Here is a 16,229-nt window from a genome sequence, read left to right as displayed (position 1 = left end):
AAATATTGTCAAGGTGAATAAGGGCATAATTATATAGGAAAACACTTTTTTTTTTAGAAAGGAGCAAGTTTAAAAAGGGAAGTTGTAAATACCTTTTTTTATAATTTCTCTTAAGCAATAATGACCAATCACGATCAACTTGTTGTTCACCTTTCAGTAATGAAACAAAGTCGCCCCTCTTTATACTAAGAGGGGGACAAGCCACGCCCCCCTTGTGCCCCGCCCACGGAGGTTTGAGGGGCTCGCGGCTTCACTTGCGGGCGGACTCTTCCTCCTCCAGCCCCGGGCTGCTCGGCAAAGACCGCTCTTCGCCAACAGAAGAAGAATTAAACAGCGGGAATAAACAAAATGCCGTGATCATTTTCTGTTAATTTTGTCGTCTTGGTGGAAGGACGCAGGCTGTGGGGGAAAAGGACTTAAGAGGGACGTAAACCGTCGAGCGGAATGGAGACCATCTTTCTTGTGCTTCTATCCGCCTGCTGCTGCTGCTTTTGGGGTAAGTTACTTTCATTACATGGAGGCACATACTTTTATACTGTATGTACATTCATAATATATATATACTTTTAATAATATATACAATATTTACGTGTGTGGACACTTTATGGCGCCCTTTCAAGTCAAAACAATAGGTACACCTGCACTAATTAGGCACACCTGCTTCATACAGAATACATTATAGGTCTGCTGATTTTAATATGGCATTTTGAAAGGGACAAACGGTAGAAAATGGATGGATGCATGGACATTAATATGTTATTTCTTATTATGACACTTATAAACCCTATTGATGGATTGAAACTAGGGGTGTGGGGGAAAAATCGATTAGAATACGAATGGAATCGAATACGTTGTGCGATTCAGAATCGATTCAAATTTTTTCAAAATCGATTTTTTTATTTTTATTATTATCATCCATCCATCCATTTTCTACCGCTTATTCCCTTTTTTGGGATCACGGGGGGCGCTGGCGCTTATCTCAGCTACAATCGGGCGGAAGGCGTCGTACACCCTGGACAAGTCGCCACCTCATCGCAAGGCCAGCACAGATAGACAGACAACATTCACACTCACGTTCACACACTAGGGCCAATTTAGTGTTATAATTTATTATTATTTTTTATCAATCCAACAAACCAATTCCAAAACCAAACCTGACCCAGCAACACTCAGAACTAGGGATGCACCGAAATGAAAATTTGTGGCCGAAGCCGAATAAAATTTAAACGCTTTGCCGGAGGCCGAATACCAAATAATGAATGCAGTTTTTCACAATTTTTTTAATATTGCATAAATAGCCTAGAATAAATATTTAGACATGTTTTTAAATAAAGTCATGTTTTTATTGAATATTGACATTTTTTTTATATTCCAGTAGCCTTTGCTTTTCAAAAAAAAGCACAAAGTTTTTCATTTCTATTCGGCCTTCAAACAAAACATGCATTCCAAAAAAAAATAAAGTGCATTAAAGTGGATAAACCCACAACAAATGAATTATTGTCCTTTTGGCAAAAGTCTGCTTAGCCACAGTAGATATGCTAATAATGTAAACAGAAGGCTCACGTAAATCTCAATTAAGTGTGTGCTTGTAACCTCATACACTTATACAGGTAGCCTACACAACAGGCTAATAATGTAAACAGAAGGCTCAAGTAAATCTCAATAAGTGTGTGCTTGTAACCTCATACACTTATACAGGTAGCCTACACAACAGGCTAATAATGTAAACAGAAGGCTCAAGTAAATCTCAATAAGTGTGTGCTTGTAACCTCATACACTTATACAGGTACACAACATATCCCAACGTCACTGCACGTTGGTTGATTGCGTCACCGCGTCAAAAAAATTGCGTCACACGCCACTATTCGGCCTTGTTTTTAACTCATTCCACCGAAGGCCGAATGTGGCTTTTTTTGCCATACTCGGCCGAATATATTCGGTTACCGATTAATCGGTGCGTCCCTACTCAGAACTGCAATAAAAAGAGCAATTGAGAGGAGACACAAACACCACACAGAACAAACCAAAAGTAGTGAAACAAAAATGAATATTATCAACAACAGTATCAATATTAGTTATAATTTCAGCATAGCAGTGATTAAAAATCCCTCATTGACATTATCATTAGACATTTATAAAAATAATAAAAAAGAACAAGTGGCTTACACTTGCATGGCATCTCATAAGCTTGACAACACACTGTGTCCAATGTTTTCACAAAGATAAAATAAGTCATATTTTTGGTTCGTTTAATAGTTAAAACAAATTTACATTATTGCAATCAGTTGATAAAACATTGTCCTTTACAATTATAAAAGCTGTTTTAAAAAAAATCTACTACTCTGCTAGCATGTCAGCAGACTGGGGTAGATCCTGCTGAAATCTATGTAGAGAATGAAGACAGAATCCTTTTGAATCGGAAAAATATCGTTTTTGAATCGAGAATCGTGTTGAATCGAAATAATCAATACATAATCGAATCGTGACCCCAAGAATCGATATTGAATCGAATCGTTGAAAACCCAAAGATTTGCAGCCCTAATTGTAACTTTTATTAGTAGATTGCACAGTACAGTACATATTCCGTACAATTGACCACTAAATGGTAACACCCCAATAAGTTTTTCAACTTGTTTAAATCGGGGTCCACGTTACCATGAATTGACTTAAACAAGTTGAAAAACTTATTGGGGTGTTACCATTTAGTGATCGATTGTACGGAATATGTACTGTACTGTGCAATCTACTCATAAAAGTGTCTATCAATCAATCAAATAAATTCATGATAAACGTCTTTGAATGTTCTCAGTCATCCAGGTCTTTGTAATCTCAGGGCGTTCAATCAATCGCAACCGGACTTTTTCTTACCTTAGGAGATGTGTTGCCACTCATCCGATTAGGTTTCATCAATTCATGCTCATAGACTTAGATTGGTCAGATCTAGTCTTAGATTTAAATTGGTCAGATCTAGTTTTAGATTTACAGTAAATTGGTCAGATCTAGTCTTAGATTTACAGTAAATTGGTCAGATCTAGTCTTAGATTTAGATTGGTCAGATGTAGTCTGAGATTTAGATTGGTCAGATCTAGTCTTAGATTTGGATTGGTCAGATCTAGTTTTAGATTTAGATTGATCAGATCTAGTCTTAGATTTAGATTGGTCAGATCTAGTCTTAGATTTAGATTGGTCGGATCTTGTCTTAGATTTAGATTTACTTCATGATACTGTGAACTTTCACAGTATCATGTTAGATCTGCTCGACATCCATTGCTTTCCTCCTCTCTAAGGTTCTCATAGTCATCATTGTCACCGACGTCCCACTGGGTCATTATTGTCACCAATGTCCCACTGGGTGTGAGTTTTCCTACCGAGGATGTCGTGGTGGTTTGTGCAGCCCTTTGAGACACTAGTGATTTAGGGCTATATAAGTAAACATTGATTGATTGATTGATTGATTGAGATGGGTCAGATGTAGTCTTGGATTTAGATGGGTCGGATGTAGTCTTAGATTTAGATGGGTCAGATTTAGTCTTAGATTTAGATGGGTCAGATGTACTCTTAGATTTAAATTGGTCAGATCTAGTCTTAGATTTAAATTGGTCAGATCAAATCTTAGATTTACAGTAAATTGGTCAGAAGTAGTCTTATATTTAGATTGGTCAGATGTAGTCTGAGATTTAGATTGGGCAGATCTAGTCTAAGATTATAGATTGGTCAGATCTAGTCTTAGATTTAGATTGGTCAGATCTAGTCTTAGATTTAGATTGGTCGGATCTTGTCTTAGATTTAGATTTACTTCATGATACTGTGAACTTTCACAGTATCATGTTAGACCCGCTCGACATCCATTGCTTTCCTCCTCTCTAAGGTTCTCATAGTCATCATTGTCACCGACGTCCCACTGGGTCATTATTGTCACCAATGTCCCACTGGGTGTGAGTTTTCCTACCGAGGATGTCGTGGTGGTTTGTGCAGCCCTTTGAGACACTAGTGATTTAGGGCTATATAAGTAAACATTGATTGATTGATTGATTGAGATGGGTCAGATGTAGTCTTGGATTTAGATGGGTCGGATGTAGTCTTAGATTTAGATGGGTCAGATTTAGTCTTAGATTTAGATGGGTCAGATGTACTCTTAGATTTAAATTGGTCAGATCTAGTCTTAGATTTAAATTGGTCAGATCAAATCTTAAATTTACAGTAAATTGGTCAGAAGTAGTCTTAGATTTAGATTGGTCAGATGTAGTCTGAGATTTAGATTGGGCAGATCTAGTCTAAGATTATAGATTGGTCAGATCTAGTCTTAGATTTACAGTAAATTGGTCAGGTCTAGTCTTGGATTTAGATTGATCAGATCTAGTCTTAGATTTAGATTGATCAGATCTAGTCTTAGATTTAGATTGGTCAGATCTAGTCTTAGATTTAGATTGGTCGGATCTTGTCTTAGATTTGGATGGGTCAGATGTAGACTTGGATTTAGATGGGTCAGCTCTAGTCTTGGATTTAGATTGGTCAGATCTAATCTTAGATTTAAATTGGTCAGCTCTTGTCTTGGATTTAGATTGGTCAGATCTAGTCTTAGATTTAGATTGGTCAGATCTAAGTCTTCTAAGACAAACCAAAATGTCCAGTTGCAAACTATTAAATCCCCTGAGATTATAAACTACATGACTGCTAATCTTCACTCATGCCAAAATTTAAAAGTGATAAGATAATTCCAAATTTGATTTTATTTTCGAGAAAATAGAATATAAAGTGAGTATGTATGCTATGTTATGCTGTTTTTGTTTTATTTATTTTATTGTTATTATACACAAGATTAAACTAATAGGTCTGCCAATTTATAATAGTTTGGCCACAAATGTTTAATCATGAGTTACTAACAATTTAAGAAAAAAAAATCTAAACCAGAGAGAGCAAAATCCTGGTTTCACACTTTTATCAGGAATCAGTTTTTATTATTATTACTATTTTTTTTATTTTTATGAAACCAACAAATTGCGCCTAAATCCAAGCTGCCTAATAATTTAAATATAGAGTGTATGTCTAGTTTTAAATTAATAATATTTAAGTGTACCTTTTTATGTTTTGACTTATTCTATTATTATATGTAAATATTTTAGTTTTTCTAAGAAGCATGCACCTGTGTGCGCGGGGGGCTCACACAAGTATTGGGGGGGGGGGCTGAGTATACATTGAGGATGTGGGCTGTTTGAAGTCAATATGAAAAATGTTCCTGGGGGCCACGGCTGCACTGATGAAAGTCTGAGCATTTTTTGTTTTTTTTAAACACGATAAAAGAAGACTTTGTTGTCCGGGAAGAGCGACGTTAAAGAAGTGGATGAAACATTTCTTTGTGGTTCTGCTTGTTCTTTACTGCCGACAGACAACATTTGGTGCTAAAAGTTAATCAAATTTGGAGCAAGGACACAATATATAATAGCTTTTGAAGTATTTTAAATCAAAGTACTCCTGACTGAACTTTCCATTTATCTGCTTGTCGTGTTTGTTAGCATTAGTCTGTTATGGTCATTAAGAACTCAGTTTCATAGTACTTATCAATCAATGACGTACATATAAGAGATGTTTCTGAGGTGTACTTCAGGTCAGTCAATGAAGACTTTGGTGTTGTGTCTGGTCTTACCAAACCAAAAAAAAAAACAGTGCTTGTCAGGGGTCCCAGTACCATGACCTCATCACTAGTGTGGCGCCAGCTGGCAATGTTCTTTGTGGATTTTTGGGTTCTGAGAGGCTTGTGGGTGCTTTGATTCTTTAGATTTAGAGAACAGAGCGTCTGAGTCGACAGTCCTGACTTTGCTGCGACGCCAATGTTCTGTTAAAAAAAACCCTCCTGTTTTATAGTTCACCAATACCTTTTTGTCATCTACAATAACTGCAAACATTTAATTTAATTCAGTAACATTTTTTAAGCACAAAAGGGAGTGGTGGGAAAGAAATTTGAGCCAAAGTTTAAACACATACTGTTTATTTAATTAGGGCTGTGCGATACGGGCAAACACATGTATATTCCAACACATGTCATTTTATGTCCCGATTATATACATCACAAAGTATTTTTTGCCAATTTACATACAAACACACTCAAAATTAATGCCAATTCCACTTATCTTTTGTCAGTTTAATAATAAAGCATTCATTCAGTAAATTGATTGATATACCTAACATTCAACTACGTCGATCTGTACTTGGAAAGTTGGTATCGAATGTTATCCATACCAGAAGATAAAACATTAGATTTAGGAACACCAGACTTCATATGAAGTTTAGCACTTTTAAAAAGGACGTTATACGTGTATCAAGTCTGTTTGTGGAAAGGAACCAGCTTAGGTTGTTCGGGTCTCTGGTGCCGATGCCTTACGAGCAGAGGTGGGTAGAGTAACCAGAAATTGTACTCAAGTAAGAGTACTGTTACTTTAGAGATTTATTACTCAAGTAAAAGTAAGGAGTAGTCACCCAAATATTTACTTGAGTAAAAGTAAAAAGTATGTTGTGAAAAAACTAGTCAAGTACTGAGTAAACTGATGAGTAACCTGTTTGTTTAATGATTACGGCAACAAATAATGCACAAAAACATAAAAATAACAATGAGCAAATTCAGAGCCAGGAATATCTCTTAAGCAACTAAAACAATATTATATATTAAATAATAATACATTAAAATAAAAAAAAATGAAGGCAAATTGAGCCACAGTAACTTAACAGCACCGTAGGCTCAGTAGGCATTGATTGATTGAAACTTTTATTAGTAGATTGCACAGTACAGTACATATTCCGTACAATTGACCACTAAATGGTAACACCCCAATAGGTTTTTCAACGTTGATCAATTACTTAATAAATGACCAAGTCGAGGTGATCTACCTCATATATACATACACACACATATCATATATATATATATTTATTTATTTATTTTGCAGTTTTTGCTAACATGTTAAAGGTATTTTAATAAATACACATGCATGTTTAACATATAGATTCCTATCTTTCATGAAGACAAGAATAGAAGTTGGTGTATTACCTGATTCTGATGACTTGCATGGATTGGAATCAGACAGTATAGTGCTGATAATGTCCAGGTTTTCAAATGGAGGAGAAAAAAAGTTCCTCCTTCCTGTCTAATACCACATGAAAGTCGTTGGTTTTTGGCATCTTATTTGTCCAGCTTCCATATTCGTTTTTATACACTTTACAATAAATACAATGGCGGCAAACTCCGTAGCTTGCTAGCTTGTTTGCACTGGCTTTCGGAGACTCTTATTTTGTTAGCGCAGGCGCGATGGAGCGGCGCTTTTATTGTGAAGACAGGGACTGTGCGATCAGTCTTTAAGCTTTTGACGGGAAGTACGGTTGAAATAAAAAGTGTCTTTTTTCCTTTACACTTTTGATTGATTGAGTGAAACTTTTATTAGTAGATTGCACAGTACAGTACATATTCCGTACAATTGACCACTAAATGGTAACACCCCAATAAGTTTTTCAACATGTTGGGTTCTACGTGTGACGGTCACGTGACCACCTGGCTCTGTTTGATTGGTCCAACATCACCAGTGACTGCATGTGATTGGTGAAACACAAGCATGCGTAGATCCTACTTCGAATGCGTGTTTGACAAAATCAAAACAAAAAAAGCGTGCATTAACAGATAGATTAAAAAAAAAAAAGTAGCGAGTAGCGACCTGATTGCAGATAAATGGAGCGTAGTAAAAGTAGCGTTTCTTCTCTATAAATATACTCAAGTAAAAGTAAAAGTATGTTGCATAAAAACTACTCTTAAAAGTACAATTTATCCCAAAAGTTACTCAAGTAGATGTAACGGAGTAAATGTAGCGCGTTACTACCCACCTCTGCTTACGAGTGCCTCCCTAGGGAGGTCCTTGTTGCACGTCCCACTGGGAGGGAGACCCCGCGGAAGGCCAAGGACCAGATGGGGGATTACATCTCCTCTCTGGCCTGGGAACGCTTCGGGATCCCCCAGGAGGAAGTTGCTAATGTTGCTCTGGAAAGGGAAGTCTGGGGGTCTCTGCTGGAGCTGTTGTCCCCGCGACCCGATTTCGGTTAAGCGGTTGAAGATGGATGGATGGATGGAAGTCTGTCTGTGGCGTCATTGTAATGCGCCATCATTTTTAAAATTGTCCCATATAAATAAATCAACCGTGACCATCAGCCATCAAAACATAGAGTGGTGGATACCTACAGTGGTTAAAAAAGGTCAACAAATTCAAATGCGACAAGACAACATCATAAAGCCACAACACACACAACTTTCAGCTACAGCATGATTGCAAAAGCCATTAAAGATACTTTGTATATTGGTAGTTACACTGGTTTAAATGTAATTTAGATATTGGGTTTCACTATGTAAAAGCGCATTGAGTCACTAGAGAAAAGCGCTATACAAATATAATTAACTTCACTTCACGAGTAGGAGTGTGCATCTCTACCGAAACGGCGATCCAATATGCATCGAGATACATGAGTCACGATAAAATTCACTAACAAAACTTTTTAAAACATTACGATTAGAGATGTCCGATAATGGCTTTTTTGCCGATGTCCGATGTGCCGATATCTTCCAACTCTTAATTACCAATTCTGATATCAACCGATACCGATACATACAGTTGTGGAATCAACACATTAGAATGCCTAATTTTGTTGTGATGCCCCGCTGGATGCATTAAACAATGTAACAAGGTTTTCCAAAATAAATCAACTCAAGTTATGGAAAAAAATGCCATATTTTTTATTATTGAAGTCACAGTTTTTAACATGCCTCAAAACAGCAGCTTGGAATTTGTGACATGCTCTTCCTGAGAGGACATGAGGATTTTGAGGTGGGCGGGTCACACCTGTGTGTGTGTGTGTGTGTGTGTGTGTGTGGGGCGGGATAGCGTGGGGGGGTGTATTGTAGCGTCCCGCAAGAGTTAGTGCTGTAAGGGGTTCTGGGTATTTGTTCTGTTGTGTTTATGTTGTGTTACGGTGCTCTCCCAAAATGTGTTTGTCACTCTTGTTTGGTGTGGGTTCACAGTGTGGCGCATATTTGTAACAGTGTTGAAGTTGTTTATACGGCCACCCTCAGTGTGACCTGTATGGCTGTTGACCACTTGTGTGTGTGTGAAAAGCCGTAGATATTATGTGATTGGGCTAGCACACAAAGGCAGTGCCTTTAAGGTTTATTGGCGCTCTGCACTTCTCCCTACGTCCGTGTACACAGCTGGGTTTTAAAAATTCATAAATTTTACTTTTTGAAACCGATACCGATAATTTTTAAACCGATACCGATAATTTTCGATATTAGATTTTAAAGCATTTATCGGCTGATAATATTGGCAGCCCGATATTATCGGACATCTGTAATTACCATTCAAAGTGATTAAATGTAGATGGAAGATTTGCATGGTGAAAAAATAATTAAATTGATCATGGATGATGTCAGAATAATGTCAGATGTTTATTGTCAGATGGTTCATGTTTTGTTTTGGTCATGCGATGTTTAGTTTTTTGGACATTTAGTTTTGTTTTGCATTTCCTTGTTTGTCTTACCATGCCAACGGATTTAGTTTTCTGTCATGTCTGATCATGAGTTTTGTACGACCATATTACCCTGAGCATCCCCAATCTTATCTGTTTTCAAAGCTAAGCAGTGTCTGGCCTGGTTAGTACTTGGATGGGAGACTGCCTAGGAATACCAGGTGCTTTTGACCCTTTGGACTCTAAGTTCCTTTTTTTTTTTCCCCTCCCTGTTTTGTTACCATGACAACCAATCAGTTCACCTGTCTTGTCTCACACCTGTTTTCACTTATCATGTTCATTATTTAAGCCACAGTTACAAGCTAGTCAGGCTGGCAACATCACCTCATTCACGCCCTCGATTATCTGCTTCATGCCTTGCAATGCTGTCCATTTTGTCCACGTAGGTTTTTGTTATTCATGCCACTGCGCAAGTGTTTTTGTTTCATGTTTATAGTTTATAGCCTTTGTGCTAGTCTTTTGTTTCATAGCCCAAGTTTTGTACCTCCATTGTGAGCGCTTTTTGTTTGTTCCTGTTTTTAGTTAATTAGTGTTAAAATAGAGATGTCTTTACCTTCACGCCGTTTCCACTCCATTCGCTTTGCACCTCGGGAAAACAAACCAAGTCCAAGCCTGACAGATACATACAAAACAGGCGGTTCCTGTATTGATTATGAACAAACTATCAACTTCCAGGCATTGCAATTCAATCAATCAATTGTTTATTTATATAGCCCTAAATCACAAGTGCCTCAAAGGGCTGCACAAAACACAACCTCGGTAGGGCCCAATTAATAAAAACTTTAGGAAAAGAAGATGTAAAAACTATTTTCGTAAAAGCCACCAGGTGTCTACTGTTGTTTGCTCAGATTGCAACACTTACATACAGAGAAAAGAAGCTGTGCATGAAGGAGAGGTGTTATAACACTACAGTAACACAAGATGCAATTAAGTACCACTACGTAAATAAACAGTAGCTTTAGTGTGGAAGCTCAAATACTTTTCAAAGTGTTATTCTGCTGGTTACGGTACAGCTAGGTCTGTATCTGTAGCACAATGAACCGTGTAGTACAAGGGTGCCCACACTTTTTCTGCAGGCGAGCTACTTTTCAATTGACCAACTCGAGGGGATCTACCTCATTTATATATATCATTTATATTTATTTATTTATGAAAGACACATTTTTGTAAACAAGTTAAATGTGTTTAATGATAATACAAGCATGTGTAACACATATAGATGTCTTTCTTTCACAAAGACAAGAATATAAGTTGGTGTATTACCTGATTCTGATGACTTGCATTGATTGGAATCAGACAGTAATGATGATAACGCCCACATTTTCAAATGGAGGAGAAAAAAAGTTGTCCTTTCTGTACAATACCACATGAAAGTGGTCGGTTTTTGGCATCTAATTCATCCAGCTTCCATACACTTTACAAGAAAAACATTGGCGGCAAATTCCGTAGCTTGCTTGATTGACATTCACGGCACCCGAGGGTCTTGTGAGATGACGCTGGCTGCTGCCAGTTCATTATTATGAAAAAATGACAGAGAGGAAAGCGAGAAACACTTTTTATTTCAACAGACTTTCGCGCCGTCCCTTCCGTCAAAACTCTAAAGGCCCACTGCACATTTCCTATCTTCACAATAAAAGCCCTGCTTCATGCTGCCTGCGCTAACAAAATAAGAGTCTCGGAAAGCTGGCGTGCACAAGTGATGTGCACGCCAGCTTTCTGAGGGATCGCTTGTGCACGCCAGTTTTCCGAGACTCTGTATTTAGTTAGCGCAGGCAGCATGAAGCAGGGCTTTTATTGTGAAGATAGGAAATGTGCAGTCGGCCTTTAGAGTTTTGACGGAAGGGACGGCGCGAGAGTCTGTTGAAATAAAAAGTGTTACTCGCCTTCCTCTCGGTCATATTTTCATAATAATGATCTTGCAGCAGCCAGCGTCATCTCACAAGACCCTCCGGTACCGTGAATGTCATTTAAGTGACGTCTTGGTGAAGATTGATGATCACTCCTTTTTAGGTCTATTTTTTTAAAAAGCCTGGCTGGAGATGGACTGACACACCCCCCGCGGTCGACTGGTAGCTCGCGATCGACGTAATGGGCACCCCTGGTGTAGTAGATGTTGTGACTACCTCACTAAGTTAGGTCTGGAAGTCTTTCAAATCCGTGTCCTCGTCTTGCCTAGTTGGGAGGTCTGCTGGCATTAGCATCCTTAGCTCCCTCATCGCCGGCTTGAGTATCTTCAAGCCGTCACAACAGGTGGGTGCTCAAATTAGTTGTGCTGACACTATTTTATCGCTGCTTTCCAAACATTAGAATGGCCATACTTTTTCCAACTGACCATTCTTAAAAAAACAAAAAAAATTCACCATATTTTGTATTTAATATTCAGAGGTGCATTGTTCGTAAAACTTTTTCGGTGCTGTCTGCCATGTTGTCAGTCGCAAACGAGAACGTTAATCTCATATTACGTCATCGCAGAAGTCTCACAAGATTAGAGCGGCCATATTTTGAAGCGGAGCTCCAATCCACCAATTCATGACTTTCCAGCCGGACATCGACTGATCCATACTACCGTAGTTTTCAGACTACAAGTGGCAGTTTTTTTCATAGTTTGGCCGGGGGTGCAACTTATACTCAGGAGCGACTTATGTGTGAAATTATTAACACATTACCGTAAAATATCAAATAATATTATTTAGTTCATTCAGGTAAGAGACTAAACGTATAAGATTTCTTGGGATTTAGCGATTAGGAGTGACAGATAGTTTGGTAAAGGTATAACATGTTCTATATGTTATAGTTATTTGAATGACTCTTACCATAATATGTTAGGTTAACATAGCAGTTGGTTATTTATGCCTCATATAACCTACACTTATTCAGCCTGTTGTTCACTATTCTTTATTTATTTTAAATGGCCTTCCAAATGTCTATTCTTGGTTGTCACGCCTATGGTTCATGTTTTGTTTTGGTCATGCTATTTTTAGTTTTTTGGACATTTAGTTCTGTTTTGCATTTCCTTGTTTGTCTTTTTACCATGCCAACTGATTTAGTTTTCATCTGTCATCTCTGATCATGAGTCTTGTATGGCCGTTCTACCCTGAGCATCCCCAATCTCATCTGTTCTCAAAGCTAAGCAGTGTCTGGCCTGGTTAGTACTTGAATGGGAGACTGCCTAGGAATACAAAGTGCTATTGACCTTGGACTCTAAGTTCCTTTTTTTTTACTCCCTGTTTTGTTACCATAACGACCAATCAGTTCACCTGTGTTGTCTCACACCTGTTTTCACTTATCATGTTCATTATTTAAGCCACAGTTACAAGCTAGTCAGTCTGGCAACATCACCTCATTCACGCCCTCAATTATCTGCTTCATGCCTTGCAATGCTGTCCATTTTGTCCACGTAAGTTTTTTGTTATTCATGCCACTGCGCAAGTGTTTTTGTTTCATGTTTGTAGTTTATAGCCTTTGTGCTAGTCTTCTGTTTCATAGCCCAGTTTTTTGTACCGCCATTGTGCGCGCTTTTTGTTGGTTCCTGTTTTTAGTTTTAGTGTTAAAATAAAGATGTCTTTACCTTCACGCCGTTTCCACTCCATTTGCTTTGCACCTCGGGAAAACAAACCAAGACCAAGTCCAAGCCTGACATTGGTGTTGGGTTTTATTAATAAGTTTCCCCAAAAAGGGACTTATACTCGAGTGCGACTTATATATGTTTTTTTCCTGCTTTATTATGCATTTTCGGCAGGTGCGACTTATACTCCGGAGCGACTTATACTCCGAAAAATACGGTATATACAGATCGATCCAAAGGCTTGCCAAACGATGTATTTATATTTGGGCTGGGTGATATATCGATTTACTCGGTATATCGTGATTTGTCTCTGTGCGATATAGAAAATGACTATATCGTGATATTCGAGTGTATATTCTAACGCAATTGCTTTTACGCTGCATGCGTTTCCCACTCTTTGTTGTCTCTCCTTCTCACAGAGACATAAACCAAGCGCAACTTCTTACATACGTCACATACTGTCACTTGTGCAACGTCACACGCTCCCGCGGAGCAGAGAGGTAGCGACATGGTAACATTAGGTGTAATGCTAACAGTGAGGTGCGGGTGGTAATACGAGAGAAAGAAGGTGCGAATCTGATACCGAATGGAGGAATAATTAATGACCAAGAAAAACAGCACGGGATCCATCGTTCGGTTAAACATTTATGCGGCAAAAGCGTTGTTACAAAAAGTAGCAGCACTGTTACTGTAGCATCATTTAAAAAGTCACCCGCTAGAGAATGAAGAGTGCTTGAAACTCTGAATCTGTCAGGCTTGGGCTGTGGATGTTTGTGCTTCCTCGATGCAAGGATGATTCAGGTACATGATTTATTAAATAAACAAACACTGTAATCAAAAATAATCAAACTAAGGGCGCTCACAAGGAGGTATAAAACTTGGCTACAAAATATAAACAGGAAACAAAAACACTTGCTCGATTGGCATGAATGAACTATGAACATCCATCCATTTTCTACCGCTTATTCCCTTTTGGGGTCGCGGGGGGCGCTGGCGCCTATCTCAGCTACAATCGGGCGGAAGGCGGGGTACACCCTGGACAAGTCGCCACCTCATCGCAGAACTATGAACATACAAAACAAAAATAGCATCGTGGCATAAATACATAAACTTACTCGGCATGGAACTGTGGGCGGGGACGTGGAGGTTTGAACAGCATGGATAGGGTGCGTGCGAGTGTGAGGATCCCAGGACGAAGACAAGAAAAAGAGTGACTTAAGTAGCTGTGATGATTAGTGAAAACAGGTGAGGCTGAGAACAAGGACGTGACAGGTGAAAACTAATGAGGTTGGCATGGAAACAAACAAAACCAGGAAGTGAAAAACGTGACTGATTGTCCAAAATCAAAAACATAACATGACAAAACAAAACATGATCCATATGTGTGACAGAATCAACATCTCCGGCCGGTGCCACACCAAAATGCCGAAGCAACTATTTCCAGATCAACACTGTATGAACAAAAAAGTCAACAACAGAAGGAGATAACGTCCGCAGGAACCTATTATGCAGCTCATTTTTATTTGACTGTTATCGAAATATCTTGTGTGACATCATGCACAAAAGTGCACTTTATTTGTTTTTAACTATTGTACTGGCGTTCTGTACAATCCAATCCAATCCACTTTATTTATATAGCACATTTAAACAACAATGTTTCCAAAGTGCTGCACAGCCATGTTAAAAACAATTGTAAAAAAAAAAAAAAAAAAAATATATATATATATATATTATGCTCCACCAATGACTGAATAAAAACAAAAAATAAATAAATATAAAAACAATATAAAAACAAATATGATTAAAAACTATTTTAAAGGGTAAAATCAATTAAAACAGTAAAATAGAAATCAAAGTGTATAAAAAAACACAGAGGACCACACAACTCACGTAGTGTTAAAAGCCAAAGAATAAAAGTGGGTCTTAAGACGAGACTTAAAACACTCCACTGTGGAAGCAGTTTGAACATGGAGCGGCAGAGTGTTCCAGAGCTTAGGGCCGACCACAGAGAAGGCCCTGTCTCCCCTGGTCTTAAGTCTGGTCTTGGGCACCACGAGCTGGAACTGGCTCTCGGACCTCAAGGGCACGCGCAGGAATGTGAATTTGGATGAGGTCCGAGATATTTTGAGGTGCCAGTCCATGTAAAGATTTAAAAACAAACAGCAATGTTTTAAAATCAATTCTAAAATGAACAGGGAGCCAGTGCAAACTCTGAAGAATTGGGGTTATATGATGGCGTTTCCTGGCCCCTGTTAAAAGTCCTGCTGCCGCGTTCTGGACTAACTGCAACCGGGAGAGAGCCTTTTGGCTAATGCCAGCATAAAGTGCATTGCAGTAGTCCAGGCCACTTGAAATCAAAGCATGCACCACTTGTTCAAAAAGGTTAAAAGATAAAAACGGTTTAACCTTTACTAAAAGACGAAGGTGATAAAAACACGATTTTAAAAGGCCATTGACTTGTTTGTCTAGTTTAAAATGGCTGTCTATAGTGACGCCAAGGCTGGTGGACTTTAGGACGCACATCATTTTGCAATGGTCCCAAGTCAGTGAGGGCCGGACCAAAAACTAAAATTTCCGTTTTTCCCTCATTCATTATTAAAAAATTCTGGGCTAACCAAGCCTTGACGTGGCATAGACAGTTAAGAAGGGGTGTCAGAGGGCCGTGGCTTTTTGAAATTGGCATATAAATTTGGCAGTCGTCTGCATAAAAGTGATAAAACACACAAAAAGTGCACTTTAATTTAGTGTTGTTTTGATATGTCATCTTAGTGACATCATGCACAAAAGTGCACTAATAGCTTGTTTTAAAATGTCTCTGACAATTTTGCACTTTGGAAATGACATGAATGTTTGTGCCACTGCTTAATAACTGTTTCATAAATACAGTTTTGCTAAATTGACTTAGTTGTGATTTCCCTCTCTGCATGAAAGTTTAAAAGTAGCATATATAAATGCAGTATGAAGAAGAATGTTTGAATGTAGACACATAGAATCATCATACTGCTGTGATTATATGCATCAAGTGTTCATTCAAGGCTAAGGCAAAATATCGAGATATATATCGTGTATCGTGATCTGGCTTAAAAATATCGAGATATTAATAAAAGGC

The 16,229-nt window shown here is 38.3% G+C and overlaps 1 protein-coding gene across 1 annotated transcript in view; it reads left to right on the top strand.

Moving 5' to 3' along the window:
• The first annotated feature begins 214 nt into the window (after positions 1-214).
• The window catches only part of LOC133568012 (protein APCDD1-like), a 37,008-nt gene continuing 20,993 nt past the window's right edge, over positions 215-16,229 (top strand). The window contains exon 1 of the mRNA XM_061919688.1: positions 215-496. Coding sequence (XP_061775672.1) covers positions 445-496 — 52 coding nt within the window. The 5' untranslated portion in view covers positions 215-444. The remainder of the gene's footprint in view (positions 497-16,229) is intronic.

This window comes from Nerophis ophidion, linkage group LG14, assembly GCF_033978795.1.
Source record: "Nerophis ophidion isolate RoL-2023_Sa linkage group LG14, RoL_Noph_v1.0, whole genome shotgun sequence".
In the NCBI taxonomy this organism is placed as follows: Eukaryota; Metazoa; Chordata; class Actinopteri; order Syngnathiformes; family Syngnathidae; genus Nerophis; species Nerophis ophidion.
Note: the sequence above shows the minus strand (reverse complement) of the source record. Positions and strands in the feature narration are given on the sequence as shown.